Consider the following 18,858-nt stretch of genomic DNA (forward strand, 5'->3'; position numbering starts at 1 on the left):
TGAAAAACTCCCGTAATTTAAGCACGAAATTTCGAAAATTAGTTGAAAGGTTACTGGAATACCGACAAAAAGAAATTTAAAAATACGCAGTTTCAACTGCAGTAGTTTCATTGTAATAGATCTAAAAAATTATCTCTAAGGAGCCCTCTTAACACCATGAAACAAAAAAACTACTACAAGAAAACCATAAAAGTTAACGTGGCTACGTACAAAAAATCGATTGTTTACCCTTCGGCCGCTATTTGACGTAGATCAGCTGTTTTCTTAGATTGTCAATCGCTAAGGAAAAATTGTAACAGAGGAACAACTTCCTATCCAAGGACTCTTTCTAAATGAATAGGACGGTTTACTTAACCAAATATATTACACGACAATACTTCACTTCATAATTAAATGTAAACAAACAATATAATAATAAAGACGAGGATGGTCCCAGAAATACCTGGCCTGACCTAGAGGTGGCGGTAGTTGCTCGAAAAAACCACACTATTGAAAAGTATACAATCTATACAACATATGTCTCAGGTTTGAAGACGTCATGTTGTTTAGTATTTGTAAATATGGAAAAAATTAGTCATAGTTATGTGTTTATGAATTAAAGTTTGAATTATTTCTTAATGCCAGATTTAACCCCCTCGGATTATTTTGTGTTCCCAGACTTGAAAAATGGCTTGGTGGTGAAAGATTTCCCAATAATGAAGACGTGATGACAGCAATTAACGGCTATTTTGAGGACCTTGACGATTCATATTATAAAAAGGGTATCGAACTTATTGAAAATTGTGTTTTTTGTTTGTTGGGTCACGTACTTCTGGTACCATCCTCGTAATGTGGTTCCTTTCGTATGAACCTCACTTTATAAGGTGAAGAAAATTTGAATACCAAAATTATAAGCACAAGAGAAGAGAAACGGACTCAAGAAATTAATGTAGGCCAATATATCATCTCAAAAGATTGTCAATGTCACCAAGTTTTCATAGAATGGTTACACGCTTCGTTACGTCACAAAATTGGATTGTGTGACGTTAATGAAAATGGAGCATCCCATTTCTTGTGGAAGAATCTTTCAATCAGACTAGCGAACAAAACTTAGGGTGCATTCCACTAAGCACTCACGTGCATCGAAGCGTTAAGGAGGCCCTACACTATCAAGCGGCTTGATCAAATGCTTGAGGCTCCGATTGATCACTTCAAGCTTACTTCAATCAACACTTCAATCTTTTGATCAAAACTCGGTCAGTCGAAGCTGAGAAATGGAGGAATGTGGAATTGTTGTTAAAATTGGTTGCTGTGAAGGGGAGAAACCACAAAAAGAGAAAGAGACGGTGCTCTTGACCATCCGCTTGAGTAATTAACACTTTTTAGCAATCACCGTCAATGCTTGCTTCAAGCTTCAAACGGGTTTCTAAACTATCAATCTCGTTGATACCATCAATTTGCTCAAGCCGCTTGATAGTCTAGGGCCTATTTTATAATCGTAAACCCAAGTGGAATGGATTACGAGGCGTTTTGAGCGTTAAGATAAATATTAATGAATGCCAAAGCAAAAAGAATAAAGCGAAAACTTTAAGAGGTTATGTTATAATTTGTAAGTTATTGAATTTTTTAGTGGAATGCTTAACTGATTTAAATCAAAGTAAAATCAAAATATCTGGTTATGCGTTACATACATGACCCATATCTTGACAAGGGTCGTCGTGAACGTTAGTCATGACCACAACGATCGTAGTCTCTATGTGGAACGCCCAACAGATTAGTAGTGGAATGCACCCCTAATAAAGTAAACTTAACGCGTTGTTGCCAGGTTTATCTTGGGTAGAAAAATTTCTTATTATGTTATAATTAGTAATTGAAAATAGGTTATGTATTATTTTGAACTTATAACTACTCAAATGATCTTGAAATACCTAATTTGGTTTTATTATTAGTAAGGGGACCGTATGTTTTTATTTCAAATACGTAGCAAGAGCGGGGAGGGGGGTTGAATACATTTTCTTTATAAAAATTATAAATAAAAAATACTCTTTTAGGATATAATGAGAATCAGTATTTTTTTTGGAAAAATAATTTTTGTTTTGTAAAAATAATTCTAGTTGAAATGTATTTAAAATAAATATTAAAAATAACAACCTTTTGAAAAATTAGGGACAATCCGGGACAAATATTGTATCTAGAAAAATCCGGAACGCAAGGTGGAAATCCGGGACTGTCTCGGACAATACGGGAAGTATGGTCACCTTAGTACTAGCGATAAAATCATATAAATTGGCAATAGTGACATAAATTGCAATTATTTTATTTCATTTTGAATGAAAGCAACGTACTGATTGCACACTCCATTTGGAGAGGCTACAGACAGTGCGAATACCTTTAAGCAGTGTTTCCAGATAAAAGTTCCCGGTATCCTGTTGATGGTATTTCCAATGATGTAGTTTGAAACTGTGTGTGTGTATATATATGGACTTTTGTCTGCAGTCTCTCATAATAATGATCAAACACTGGTATATTAATACTCAGATGTATAAAACGGTGAATATGTAGCACATACCTGTATCGTAACTTCATAATTGATGTAACAAATTGTAAATACATATTATGTATGAAGAAAAGAACTAGGTTCACGGGTTGAACCGCGTTGGAATTTCGAAAATTCTCGACGTTTCGACTTCCACTTTTGGAGCCATTATCAAGGGAAGAGTGGGGGTAGGGATAGGGTGGTTATTCGTTCATTGGTAAGAAGTGATCCGATTCCGTGGTCTCAATCTGTCTACTCCAAGCAACGAATCACCCCATTTTATCGGTTGATTCCAATGCCTCAATCTACATACTCTTTTGAATTTCACCGAGGAAACAACAATGTTGACAGTAACAAACTCACTGCTGGTCTTGAGCTGACGTGATTCGTTGCGTGGAGTAGGTAGATTGAGACCACGGAATCGGATCACTTCTTACTACTGAACCCTATCTCCACACTTTTCTTGATAATGGCTCCAAAGTGGGAGTCGAAACGTCGAGAACCCGTGAACCTAGATCTTTTCTCCATACTCCGAGCATATATATATATATATATATATATATATATATATATATGTATATATAAGCAGTTTTTTACTGGGAACGTGGCAACGAAACACCAAAGTGGACTAACTTTAATATATTTTCCGAGCTTTCAATCACTTATGTATTCATAGTCAGGGACTGAAATTATGGTCTAATACAATATAAGAAATATGTATAAATGTATAACAATAATAAAATTTCACTAGTTTTGAATTGTATTAATTCTTGTAAAAAATTTTTAAATTCATACGATTCAAAATTCAATATTCAAAGTGACGTTGATAGAAATATTGCTTCTGGTTACTATAGGACTTTTTTTTAATTTTTAATTGGTTAGATTATGAAAGATGTTGAATTTTTATAGGTTAGATAAGGATAAGTTGTAGTAAATGATGTACAATACTGATTGGTTAATTTATAGATAACATTAAATATCAATAGGCTAGGTCGTTATGAATGTAACTGAATATTTATTGGTTAGAATATAAAAATTCCATGTTATTCATAATTTTACCAATTAATAATTAATGAAAATTCCTATAGTAACCAGAATCAATATTTCAGTTAAATAATATATCTATCAACGTCACTTTGAATATTCAATTTTGAATCCTATGATTTTAAAAATTTTTACAAGAATTAACACAATTCAAAACCATCGAAAATCTTAATTAATAATCGTAAGTAAAATTTTATTATTGTTATACATTTATATATATTTCTTATATTGTATTTGACCATAATTTCAGTCCCAGACGATGAATACATAAGTATTCGAAAGCTCGGAAAATATATTGTGTTTGATTGCCACGTTCCCAATAAGTAACCTCTCACAATATAGTTGGCATAGATTTCGTTACAATTCATATTTATATATATATATATATATATATATATATATATATATTTTAATTTAATTATTCGAAATTGTTACATGAATTACGAAGATCGAATATATATATTCATATTCAACAAATACTACAAAACATAGATTCAAAGCTACCAAATGTTTATACAAGTTGTGTCCCAAGTAAAGATATTTTTTACAAAGCTGCCACTTTATTTGTATTCTGTACCTTCATCGGATATTTCTGAATTACCATTATTTGTAATAAATGTCAAATTGAAAATAAACTACGTCATAACTAAAAACCGGCTTTATTAGGATAATATGCCTTTGTTGTTGTTGTGTTGTTTATTCCATACGTGAAAGCTACAGAATGTTGCTGACACGTAAGAATGTTTTGCTATTAAATTTCATCAATCTACCCAAAGTTCATTCCATCATTAATATTTAATCTCATTTATTAATTATAAAAATTATGGTAAAGTTAGTTGTTTGGCGATAGAATGAATAGAGTTGAATTGGATGAACTATAATATCCTGTTTCAGTGTATAAAACAGACACGATTGCTCGAAACGTGTATTTAACTAGGTCTCAATGCCGAATTGTAAAAACAGCATGAAATTATTGACGATTTTTTCACAAAAGCCGTAGCGTTCAATGTGAGCATATAAAAATAAAAATCAATTGCTTCGGCTTTATGTGAATCGTCATCATTCCATTAATTTTTATTTTCTCAAAAAATATAAATGCATTGATATAAAGTGAATAATTATATGTAAATATAAAATGTATATGCATAAATAACCAAACTAAGGATAATAATATCGAGCAAAAATTAAGTAAATGTGGCCTGCTAATCCACAGACGTAAACGCAGCGCGAGAGCACAGCACAATATTCATATTACAAACAATTCAACAATTATATTTGTATGTATTGCATTTTATTTTCGTATAATCTCAAATATACATCATCAAAAATCTTCCACATCTAATATTTTTCCACACGAAAAAAAATTACAGTTCGCTCTCTCAGTACTTTAATTCAAATAATTTCATTCAAAATTGACTATTGTATAAAAAAAAATATACTGTTACAATTTTTTTTAATCGATTATAGATTTTTAAGGCAAATTCATGCCTATACCATCACATGAAAATATTTTGAAATGGAAGATTCAGATTCACTGTATATTTGGCATGATTTTAGATTTGAAAGAGCCAAAAAAAATTTAGGACATCCTCTATATGAGGATTTGTATGTTACATAAAATGTATACAACCTTAAATGCTGCTACATGTCGTTGGCAATCGACACAGAATACAATTGACTCTTAGTTAGTGCGCATGCGGTAAAAAATAATAACAAAAGATTTCTTTCAATATCACTAACTTTTATCCCTAGTTCTAAGAGTAAAATGCTATACATACGGCAGACTACAGTAAGCAACCAAATAGTATGTACATAAATACAAATTTGGGATCGAGTAAAGTTTAGACTACTTAGTGCTAAGCTATTGTTAGGGATAAGGGATTGGGGATAGGATGTTTTAGAGGATTTTTTTGCTACATCTGGCACTTCACGTCTACTGGTAGCAGCGTCGTCCAGGCGGCAGAGAAAAAAAAAGCGCAGTACCGCTTTGGTCGTATTTTAAAAAATGCTTCTACAGATGTTAATGAAAATAGAACAAAAAAGAAAGCGCTTTTATTTAGAAATATTAATCAATTAAACAGAGAAAGTTATCGTTCTGCTGCTTCTTATATAAATAAATTCAATTAAATAAAATTATTTAAACATAAAATTTATTGCATTAAATATCGGAAAATATAAACTATGTATAACATCTAGAGCAGTAAAGTAATTACTCAGAATTTAAATAACAAATACAAATAAACGGGGAAAGTATGTGTATGTATACCCGAAATAATAGGTAAAGACTTAAACTAGTAAATAATATTTAAAAAGTTAATTATAAAGTAAGATTTGATTGCAAAGTGTATTGCAATCGATTATGCGAAATAGTGACCATTTTGCGGCGATGGAAATGTGACCGTGACCTCTGCGGCCAGGACTGACAACACTATATACGAGTTTCATGCACGGGCTTAGGCAAGTCCGAATTGTTTAATGCGGCTGCAGCGGCAACAGGGGAACTAGGAGAATGGTGAGTATAATGCTGATGGTGGGAAGGTATTCTTAAGGTATTGGGAGAATGTAGCCGTTGATCATCGCGTTCGCTTGTCTTGCTGGCTTGTTGCGGTGACAGTTTGGTAGCGGGATCCTCATCAATGTATGTGATGTCTGATAGAGGGCGCGGTGGCCAAGGGCCGCCGGTGTGGCTCCGCGAACTGCGTAAACTGTGTAAGCTGTGTAAACTATGTATGGAACGTCGTTCCTCCAGATCTTCCAGTGTGGACTTGAAAGCTCTTATTACTCTCAGCTGCAAACACAGGGAAGCAGGGTACTCGTCAGCCTGGGTAATGCATGCGTACACACGCGTCATGCTAACACAACACACCAATTCCCACCTTCGCAACTCAATTTCGAATACACTAAACGAACAACCCAAACCAAACAGAGCTTCACGAATAGACAATTTTTCATTTGACTTATATTATATCAAATTTTAAAATTTTCTCCTTAATTATCGTTGAAATTTCATTTTAAAGATACGACGACGGTGAATTATTCACATTCTACAAACACAAACATTCTAAAAATTACATGTACAAGTGTTCAATAATGTTTGTACTCTTCCTATTTTTTATATAAAGTAAGCAACTAAGAGTAGAGGCATGTATAAAAAATCTTTTAAAGACCACCTTACAGAAATAATGTGAACCATGTGAAAAAAGCTGTACTCCTTTGCAGTCAATCAAGTTACTCATCCAATCCACTGTATGTCTTTCTGTAGTGCAACAACACTAAACTTGAGTAAAAAAATCTTACATGAACTGGTGAGTGATGCCTGCCAGGTCATTTTTGTTTTCAGTCACTCGGGCAACAATACCGAGGCCGCCAAACTGGGATCAGCAAAACCACCAATTGATCCAGAATCCATTGAGAATTCTACGGAGATCGATGGAAGTACCTGGTATAAAATGCACACATAAAAGGGACTTTTGTCTGTCTCCACTTTTATAAGCGTGAAATATGACTGGTGAATGGTCTTTTAACCAAACAATAACCTCCAAGGTGCCATTTCATTGCTATAGGCATCCGGGATGCTGCTGATACTTGGGGAGAAAGAAACTACAGACAACGTCATCGATGAGTGTCCAGCAGGCACACGTGCGAGTTTAAACTACATTTCACAGGTTGTTCAGTGGTGTTAAAAGGTTGAAACCAAGGTGTCTGAATGGTTTTTCCAATGACATCGGATTAAGGTAGTTTCTAATTGGAACCTATTCGCTTAATGGTTCATGACTGTCCACAGAACACTATGAAGCTACGACAAGTGAAAAAATGGATAGTACCAAAAATTTTAGCAGTGAAACTGGATTCTTTAGACATGGAATTATTTGGTATATATAATCCAGCTAATGAAAGTAGTAGTACTAGAAAAATAATAACAAGGTAGATTACCTAATGATTAATTCCTAATATTCTTTATCAATAATATTTGATTTTTTCCTCAATTTCCATAGTTTTCTTTTTTTCTTCATGCTTATAAATTCTTGCTTTAGAATTATATCTCTATACAATTTTTGATATACTGTTATTCCTTTTAATTGAAAAATCATCAACTTGATTTTATATTTTCTTAATCCAAAAAAATCAAGAGACGTTTTGGAATATGTTGAACCTCTAATAACGATTTTATAGAAATAGTTATAAAATAATTGAACATATAACATATCATTTTTTTAACTCGGTATATATTCGAAAGAAGAACGTTTTGAGTTATATAAAAAGGAGAAAATTATAAAATTTAAAAATATATTTATCTAAGTTATTATCACTATTTAATATGCTTTTTAAGTTGTTAGCTAACTTCGCAAATTATTTTAGCAAAGCTCCGCAAACTTTGGCTTAATCGTTAACTCTCAAACACCCATTTATGTACGTCACAACCCACAAAAGACATACATTATCTACAAGAACTTTCATTGTAATTGAAAAAACTTGATACATGTATATCCTAGAAAGTACTCGTAGATAATTCGTCACAGCTCCCAATCGTAATGTAGTGTAATGTGTGCTTAAGTGTATCATTGTGTTGGATACGAAAGTCCACAAATAGTGTGACACCCAATACATTAATAACCCACGTTTGACGTCTAAGAATTGATGTGATAGATTATGATAAATCTGCCAACACATTTAACTCATAATACACTAAAAATTCAATAATAATATTAGTATAACAGGCAGAAAATTTTTCCTTTTTAGAAATTTATTTCAACACTGAATTTTTTTAAACAATAGGGATGGTCGATGGGTTGGTTTCATGTGTGTAGGTGTCACTGAACTTAACCTATTACAGTCATAACCACAATACTTTCTCACGCACTTTCATTTTTATTAGAGCTTTTCCACTAAATCTCGTCCTAAAATGGCCTACTACAACAGCAGACGCACACCAATCCCTAATGTCATCCATTAATTTTGTCTTATATAAATTATTGTATAGTATATCTGCATGTTATCTCAGATTAATTTCATTTTTATAAATGCTGGTGATAATTTAATAAGGTTATTAGTAGATGAAGAAAATGTTCGCGAACCGAATAGATACATCATCAGGAAAGATTTCGTGAAAGCAAATTTAGATAAAGATGTAGATAAAGAGAAGAGAAAAAGACAGGCATAGTATTTTAGTGTAAGGTTCATGCTGTCATATTTAAATCATGCAATATATTTTCACAAAAACTAAAGTTTTACTAAACCAGGAAACTACTTCAACTATTACTTATTCATTTGGGGCTACTTTACTCAAACATAACTTTAGACTGCGATTTTAATTACGAAATTATATAAATTTGAACTCATTGTTGACAATTTGTGTTAGAAAACGTTTTTTTTTTCAATATAAATGGAAGGAGAATTTAGAAAAAGTAAGATTCTGAAAAATATATTGCAGACATTTAAAAATAACAGTATAAACTATATGTGATAGTGGAAAACCGTGCCTCATTAAACTCGTTTCAAACACACAGTCTCCTAGCAAACCAAGCATATAAAGCGGATAATTTTCTCATTTTTTAAACCTTAACCAAGCGGCTTACTTTCTCCAGATCTTTCACACTTCTACAAGTATTACAAAAAGTATACAAATAGAGCTTTAAAGCATTCTAAACATAAGTATAAGATTGATCAAAATATTAATATGTAACTATTTAAAAGTAAGTAAAAACATAGTAGACTAACACCCCTAAAATACTAAGATATTTACAAAAATAATTGTATCCCTTCCATAGTGGTAATCGAGCCATAAACTTTTCAATGGAAATAATGGATAGTCAATCGGATACAAAAAAATGATGACACAGAATAACAAAGCAAATAAAAATTAACATTTCAAATACATGACTGCTATAAAGTATACTATGACTTGAAAAAATATGCTAAATATATGGTATGGAATAGTTTACAATCATACAAGATTGAAAATTTACAAAATTTTGTTTTTACACAATTTTCACTTCCAAAAGGCGGTAAAATATATGGAAAAAATTGCCTCAGAAGCCATCAAAATGTTTCTAGCAAGTACATAGGTGTTTCAAAAGAAAACTCACATTAAAAAAAAATTTAAAGCGAAAAAAATGTTTGTTCCATATTAAAATAAATTGCTTAAGAATTTGTTTCTTCGATAACATCGACCATATGTAAACAATTGCGCTCGAGGCATTTATTTAATCGAGCATTAAAATTGCCTATGACTGCTCGGCAGGTATTCTCATTGATTGCTACCATTTGGTGACGGATATTTTCTTTTAATTATAACAGTGACGTAGATTTTTTGGCGTAAACCTTTGACATAACCCCACAGAAAAAAGTTCATAGGTGTGGAGGCCAACTTAAGTCACATCTATCTGAGATCAATTCGCCAGGAAAAATTTCACGAACGCGATACCTGAGAAATCGCTCCGTTCTGCTGGAACCATGTTCTTTGGTTATAACTAGTTCAGTTCTGCAGTTCTGGCTCGATGAAGGCGTCTAACATCAGCACATAACGCTCTGAACTCACTGTAACAATGCGTCCCCTTTCATCTTCAACAAAGTAAAGCCTATAATTCCTCACGCTGACATGACAGCACATACGATCACGGGGTTTCTGATGTTGGTGTTTTAAATTGGTTGCACTCCAGTAGTGTTCATTTCGCTTGTTGACGCGTATATTAAGATGAAAATGAGCTTAATTCAAAAATAAGATGTTGGTAGACGTTGTGAAGCGCTCAATCATCCTGTTTACTAAGTCGAGCTTCTGAACAGCATACTGAGGCTTCAATTCTTGCACCAACTGAGTTTTGTAAGGGCACAGCCTCAAATGTTAAAGCAACAGACTCGTCACGAACAAACTGAGTAACACGTTCTAGAAGACCTTGGACGCCCGGATTTTGGTTTATCTAATGTTGATCCGGTCTCTTCAAACTCCTCGACCCATTTTCCAATAAATCGAGCGTGTCGCGCATCATTCAAGTGATGGACATTATGAACAGTCGCCAATTTTGTAAAACTGACGCACGCACAAGGTACGGCCTGCTCTCAAGAAAAGCTCCATTACGACTAAATTTCCAAGAACCAAGTTATCTATCGACATACCTTTCCCCTTCGAATAGATGTTTTCACGCAACAAGCAATATTAAGGTGAGCTTTCTATTGAGACACTTTGTATATATATATATATATATATATATATATATATATATATATATATATATATATATATATATATAATATGATTCAGTGATTGTAGTTGTAATTATTTCCTTCTTCCATCACAATCAAATCTATTGATCCAAAAAAACAGTTAAATGAAAATATGCAAATTTGTTTAATAGTGAAAAAGTTTTATTTGTCGTGCCCAACGATAAAAATCTATACCCTTTTGGAAGTTTAAAAGGATGATCTACAGTGTTTTTACTCTGACGACTGGCATTGTTTTGAATACTTTTTGTTAAGTTACTACTGTAAGTCAGATGGATCCCATCTATAGTGGCTGTGTTGTAGAGTAAAATAAGTATTGAAATGGTTAAAATCTAATGACCTAAAATCACTACCGTCTAAACACGAGGTACAGGGGGCAACAAGACATCCAGGGGATTGCTCCAAGACATCTACACCAAGTGCAAATAACATACAAGATATCATCGCATCTAATTCGCCTAAGGAAACTACATACTTGTTTATTGTAGCTTGACGCGCCCTCTGGAGCCCTATACCTCAGTTTCTTTCATCGGTTCCGCTGGCTACATATAAAATACTGATTAAATATAAATGTAAACCAGCGCAAAATACTGTGTGATGTGAATAACTGGAAAAAAATAAAGAGGTGGAGTGATATATACTAGCACAGCAAACAGAAGACATAAAAATTCTTTCTGGGTGGTTTACTAGTAGTGAAAATGTATCGACTGGAATCGCGGGGTGAGTGCAACCTTTTACAACACAGCCGACTAAAGATGGACGCCTTTCTTACAGATCTTCCAGTGGCAACTGCTCTGCGAAACATGCAATTACGATAAAACCTATTTTAAGGATTCACTATATCTACTACCTACGTGTTGGTTACGTGTAGTCGGAAAATACAAGCAAACGCAACGACGCTGCTTCTAAACATTTCTGTGATAAAATTATTACAAAATATTATCAATTTTAATAAGTTATCAGCATGCTGGGAGTTAGAAAAGGTTAGTAAAGGTTAGGTTACACTAATTAAAAAAGAACACAAGCACTATTTAAAATATCACCAACTCTTTTTATATGGATTCAAGTCACCACTATATTTAAAACAACTACTAACGAAAATATCCAATAATTTAAATCAAATGTTCATTTAGCCATCACAGAAATATAAAAGTGACTTTCTCCATAAAACAAAATAAACTGGCAACAGGATAGGTGTTTATCCACTGCTGACCAATTAGTAATAAAAAATGCGGCTTTTGTAAAAAAACTACCAATTAAAACACATAAAATTGATATTAGTTTTTTTAAAAGAAAAGGCAAATATGTAGTCTAGTCGACATTACAAGGTGTGTCAAAATAAAATACTGCATATTGGGTGATATATAGACCAATTGTTAAGAAGAATAAAAAATATTTAAACTTCCTTTTTTTATTGTTTGATATTTGGAAATTTATTATCGTCATTTATTCAATGTTAGGTTGTGAAATTAAATACGAAACTTAGGCAAAAACTTGAATATATTAGAATATAAAGAGTCAAATAGTTTCTATAACATGAACTGTTATAGTTAGAAAAAAAAGTTTAAAGAAAAAAATATTTTTTGTCAACTTCTACATATATTCCAATTTACAGTATCTCACTTTGATCAGTCTTGTATAAGTATGCTACAAAAAACACTGACACTAAAAAAGCTCAACAGTTTTCAGGGTGAATAACTCTGACTTTTCAAATTGAAACGCTAAGTGACTTTATGAAAGCAGTGATCTACTACTAAGTAATAACTGTTTGTTCGTATAGTGATTTTCTAAAATAAATGGTGCTATCATTTCTTACATCAAATTACTACTGTAAATTCAAAATCTAATGTTGGCATACTTTTGATTTTTTCAATAACAAAAGTCAGAATAGGAAGGATATTCACACAAACGTCCCAATTAATTTGAATAATTGTGAATTAAAATTTTCAGTACACAGATATTTAAAAAATGTATTAATAATGTACAAGAAATAAGAATATACCCTTTAAACGAAAAGGGGATATAAGTCATATAAATAGTATACTGAACAATTTGTTTGATAATAGTTTCTTGGTTATGTAATTCTATATCTCTGGTGCTATAACCAAAACTATAACTTAAAAGTTATAGATCGATAATCAAAAGTTAATATAGAGTTTTGAGAATTATTCTTATAGTCCAGGAGGAATCGTCGCTTAAGTACCAAAAACTATTCCACCTCAATTTTTTTATACGATCCTCATCAAATCGCCCTACTGATAATATAAATGCATGTTGTCATGGGTAACCCTGTGCCATAATGTTAACCGAACTAGGGTACTTGCATGGTTTGAGAAAAAAATAGTTTTGGATAGTTCGTATACAACAATATATATATATATATATATATATATATATATATATATATATATATATATTAATTTATTGATCAACGCTTATAGATAAAGGAATTATTGAAAATTCAAAAATTTTGTAGGTAGTTTAAACATTTCAGTTAGGCCACCATATCGCGTGACGTCATAGGTATAGAATACAACACTGAACATATGAACATTATTTGTATTCCATTTTTTTGAATACATTTGTCATGGGTCAAAACAACCGAAATTCGAAGCTTAAAAAGCCATAGGACTTTTTTAAATTGTAGCAAGAATATTGAAAAATTTTCTGATTGGAGAATAAGAATTCCTTGCAATTGTTCAAACAATAGTGTACTTGCATATTTAAAGAAGTATTTACTTTGTATCATATGTCAGTGTTTATTTTATACCTATGACATCACTCAATATAGCTATCTGACTTAAATGTTTAAACTACCTGCAAAATTTTTGAATTTTCAATAATTCTTTTCTCTATAAGTGTTGATCAATAAATTAAAACAATACATAAATTGTAAGTTTTATACCAATTATCCAAAACTATTTTTTTCTCAAACCATGCAAGTACCCTATTTCGGTTTAAACAATATGGCACGGGGTTGCCCCATGGCAACATGTATTTATATTATCAGTAGGGGAATTTCAAGAGGAGGGTCGCACAAAATGATTGCGGTGGAATAGTTTTCGCTACTCAAGCGCCGATTCCTCCTGGTACCAAAAAACATGTGGTAAGAAAAACAACATTCAATTCTAGTGATGATGTGGAAAGTATTTAGTATACTACTTAAGTAAATACATTTTTCAAAAATTGTGTACACCATAATCCCTGTGATTTGAATTGGTTGTGAATAAATCTGATAGTTGTTTGATAACGCTAATAAAATATATGAAAATTGGGTTTAATAAAAATAATTACAAATAAACCATGATTATAAAGTAAACCACTTCATGTGCATAAATAATGATTTGTATTTTTCATATTTTGAATTACTAATCTTAAACTTTATAACGAAAATTGAGAAGAGTCACTTTCTCTGTTTTTAATAATTAAAAAAAATAGTCACTCATCTTTTCAAAAAATTGTACCATGAAAACTACAGGGTACAATTATTTCAATATTCTATTAGTCAATATATCACAACCTCTAATTTTCATATTTTCTAGTATTTTGGACATGTAAAAGTAATCCTTGAAATTATGTACTTAGCTATTTGTAGAGAAGAAAAAGAAGAAAAAAAGACACTTAAATTTCTTTGCACACACCAATCAAAACAAAAACAAATCACAATTTTTTGTGATTTGATTTCAAGTGAGCCCCATTACAAGCAAACATGTATTTTTCTATGATTCCAAATGTACAACTCACTTCACCACAATTAAACCATAAAATTATGCTTGTTATACCAATTTAATGGTGTATTCTGGTCTAGAAATTTGAAAAAAATCGATTTTATTTGCATATTTTCAAAGCTTACAACCTTTATAATATGTCCTTAAACGGCCGAGTGAAACGAGTTATTCTACTGGAATTATTTCTCAAACTTTGAATGTGTTTTTCTTCAAACTACCTTTTTTGAAGTGGTTGACATGATATCTCAAGTTCTACCCAATCAATTCCTTTGAAATTTGGTGGAAATATTTTTTATATATCTCTCTGTCGCGTTTGCTTTGGATTTTAAACAATTTCAATTTGAAATACTTTTAAGAAATTCGAAATGGTCAAAAAAAGGGGTAAAAAAATTGATATTTCATGTCGATGCCATTTTGTGAATTTTTTTTGGCTAAGGTCAAATAGCGACACCGTTACAGATTGAGAATTTTTTTATTCCAAATCACTACAAGGACTGGAATCATGTCAATCAGGGTGCACCGGTTTTTTATAACCCCCACTTTACCGATATGTAATTTATTGAAATTCTAATTTTTTTATATTTTTAAAATGTCAATAAATTGACAGTATAAATGTTTTCCACCTTTTTTACGTCAGTTTCAAAAATGCCTAAAATTTAGGCTTCTGGACCAGAATACCCCCTTAATAAAAAACATTTATGTGTTTTTAAGATTATGATTTGACCTCATCAAGAATTTATCACTCACAGTAGCTATTTTTATTTCTAAATTTTTTTATCATTAATCTCTGCTATTGACAGAAGCTTTGTATTCCCAAGTAATAACATAAAAATTATTAAAAAATATTTTTACAATGGGGCCACTTTTCTACATCCACTCAGGATGTATATACTTTTGTATAAACGAGTTAAAAGAATAAATGAAGCAACATTTATATCACATGTACTGTCACACACAAGCCCATTATTACTAGTACAATCCGTACTGTATAACATAAATATAACAAAAATTATGGATATTCAAAGTATTTCCACGAAGTTGTAAGCGATAATAACTATGATTAACATTTCTATACATAAAATTAAAAATTGATACAAATCACGCAAAGCAATTTAAAAAAAATACTAAACTGAACTCAGGTATCAAATTCAGTATTCTTTGTTGAAACAATATATTAAAAACTCCCTATACACACTCGATCAAAGGGGATTGTGTCACCACATTACCTATCAAATAAGGAACTCCACACTGATATCTCCAATTCTAATATGTTTTGTTTTTAAAAACAAAAAAAAATTATTTATATGTTCATATTATTTTGTAACTCACATCCTGTTTTATATTACAACCTTAACTTTCTATTGAAGAGTATCATATTTTTTTCAAAACACAGTAATCCCCCTTAAGTAATAACTTAGAGTCACATCAATACAAAACTAAGTAATTTCATAAGTTAATGGAAAATCGAGTGTCTAAGGGACATAGGGAATCGCTTAAGTAAAACGTTGGTTCCCGTCAGTTTACAATAAATCTTAAATAATACAATACAATAAAAGTTAAATATGTAAATTTATGATTCTTCACAGTCACATTGATATAAAACAAAATTTAGGTAATCCGAGACGATACGTTAGTGGAGGGTAAATAAGGGACACTTTGTATCACTTAACTAGATGATTAACAGATCCTAATGGTTCCCATCAGGAGTGGTGAGATAATTCACGGGAATTCCACCATATAACGCGGGGATGTGCAACATTATATTCTTGTACTGTACTTTATGATGAAATGATTTGTATAGTTCATAATTAGTTTTGCACGTGTGTAAATTGTGTTGTAATAAAATTATTTTACAAAGTTTCTGTATTACAAAGTGTAAAAAATTTATTTTAAATAAAATATTTAGTTTTAAGCCATAACAAGTTGAAAAGAAAATTTATTTCTCTACAAAGCAAAAGATCTGAAGCCAAGTGAGTAACCCAGACAGAGATACAATCTCTTGTGTGTAAATTGACGCTTCCTGATGGGATCCATTAGGATCTGCTAATCATCTAGTTAAGTGTCTCTTATTTTACCCTCCATTAAAGTATCGTCTCGGATTACCAAATTTTTGTCTTATATTAATGTGACCGTGAAGAATCACTAATTTAGCTACCAAATTTAAGGATATTATATTCATTAAGAGTTATGGTACACGATCCTAATGGGGACCCACTACATGTTAATTGACTCTAGTGTTCCTTAGACACTTGAAGTTCCATTAATGTATCAAATTACGTACTTTATTTTATAAAATGTGACTCTAACGACCATACATATAATTATTTATAGCCTTTTGTACAATAGGATTTTAGTATTTAAAAGCGGTCTGTAAACTGATACGGGGCCTTTTAATAGTCTGGCATTCCTCGAGTATGGTTGAAACCAAGTTTAACTAATTATTTTACTGTTCAATGAATAGTTTATTCCAAAGTAGTTTTAATACAAAGAATATGGTCAACCATCATCGGTTAGTCTGAAGATACATTACACAATACAAACAATTTTACAAAATGATAGTAAAATTAGATAAATAAATCTTCACGTGTAAAAGATGTTCGATGATTTGGATAGAAGATTGCAATCAAAATAATATTCCTATAAACAGTTGTTAAATAACAAGCAAAGGCCAAAAAAAATTTTCAATTTTTTACAGCAATCAGAAACCGTTCCTTCCCAAAAACCAATTGAATATGGATAATTTATACGCAACGCGTTATACTGGGTTATAGAGGGATTACTGTATAATCATGAATCTATTGGTTACAACCTTAACAAAACTATAAAAAAGATGCAGAATAATGAGACTGCACAATAGATTTTTTTTATTAGAAATAATGGAAATTGATTGGAGAGCTATGAGTCATACTAACGCAGAACAAAATTTTACGTTTGAAATAAGATCCTACTGCCATCTGAACAATTTTAGGCACTTTAATTTCAAACGCGCTCTCATTGATTCGGATTCTGACTCAGAATATTTTAATAGTGCTGTGATTTTCATTTCTTTGCTCCAAAAAATGCGTATTGGTATTAGATAATGCCTCTTATCACAATGCACTGTTAGAACCCATTCCAAGTAATGTGATTGTCCCATTAGGGTTTCGGTTTATAGGAAAATATTCATATTAGTAAGAAAAATTTAATTTTAACTTTTTGATTACCAATTCTAATTATGAACTGAAGATTTTTTACTGATATTTATTTTATGTTACCATCAAATGGTCTTTTTCAAATCTCACTTTAATAACTCAGTGCATCTTTGCCGTTTAGTTCTGCACAATTATTAGGCAAAATTCAAATATAGTATATGTAAAATATCAAATTAATTATAGAAGAATTGTTGTTTATACAAAAAAATTCAAGGTTCCACAAAAATATATGATCGGTGTGTACATAGAGTCTTTAATCTTTACTGAAACTAATATGAGAATGGATACAAATAAAAGACCATATGACCAAATGAAAATAAATTCGCCAATAATTGTTAAAATGAATGATTATTGTTTCAAAACTATAATGCTTTCATCTTATTTTAAAATAAAACTACAAAAAAATATGAATTAAAGCTCAGAAATATATTGGCAACATCCATTACACTTTAACCGTATCAAGAGCGTAAACGGATAAACAATTATTTAGTCCTGAAAGTCTTTGTTATATTTTCCAATACTCAATAACAAACATTCATAAAATAAAATGGAATAATATGACTGAAGATTAAAAACTGAATCACTCATTATTAATATAAGAATAACTAAGTACACATTTTCGATTATTCACCCATGCTCAGTGATTAATTTTGCACACACATTGTCAATTGTCAAAAGCAGCACCATGCTAGTCAAATTATGACTATAACATTTGGTAAAAGGGAAAAGGACGAGAGATGGGAGGTCCTTAACTGAGGTAGTCTTTCAATAAAATTCAATCAAAGCCAATTTAGCGTTATAATTCCTTTATGAAATAGTCAATTGCCATGACACATGTAAATTTATGAAATATCAATGCTATACCTCCAACATAATGAGTTGGAAATTTTAGTGATATTCATATGTGATATACAGTTTACTACTAGGACTGTTACAACACTCCCAATTAGACAATTACACTTCTTGCCTTCAATGGTTTCATATCCGGTTCGAAGGACCAGACAGTGTAATTGTAAGTGTTATTAATGTAGTACTAAACATAGTGTATATTATATCCAGCATAGAAGTACTCTAATCAATATTGACTATTATCAAGGAATTAGGACAATAAACGGCTTGTAATTGATAACGCCGAACAAATTTGATAAATTAACTGAGCTCT

General features: G+C 31.4%; 1 protein-coding gene across 18 annotated transcripts in view; it reads right to left on the minus strand.

The window, feature by feature from the left end:
* LOC130893009 (plasma membrane calcium-transporting ATPase 2) overlaps window positions 1-18,858 on the minus strand; it is a 150,881-nt gene that overhangs the window by 22,666 nt on the left and 109,357 nt on the right. For 12 of the 18 annotated variants that reach the window (XM_057798806.1, XM_057798772.1, XM_057798830.1 and 9 more), the window contains one exon: window positions 4,631-6,347. The exons of the other annotated variants lie outside the window; for them this stretch is intronic. In XM_057798806.1, the coding sequence (XP_057654789.1) occupies window positions 5,988-6,347 (360 nt within the window). In that variant the 3' untranslated portion in view covers window positions 4,631-5,987. Of the gene's footprint in view, window positions 1-4,630; window positions 6,348-18,858 lie in introns of those variants that run through there. 18 annotated transcript variants of the gene reach the window in all.

This window comes from Diorhabda carinulata, chromosome 1, assembly GCF_026250575.1.
Source record: "Diorhabda carinulata isolate Delta chromosome 1, icDioCari1.1, whole genome shotgun sequence".
Taxonomy (NCBI): domain Eukaryota; kingdom Metazoa; phylum Arthropoda; class Insecta; order Coleoptera; family Chrysomelidae; genus Diorhabda; species Diorhabda carinulata.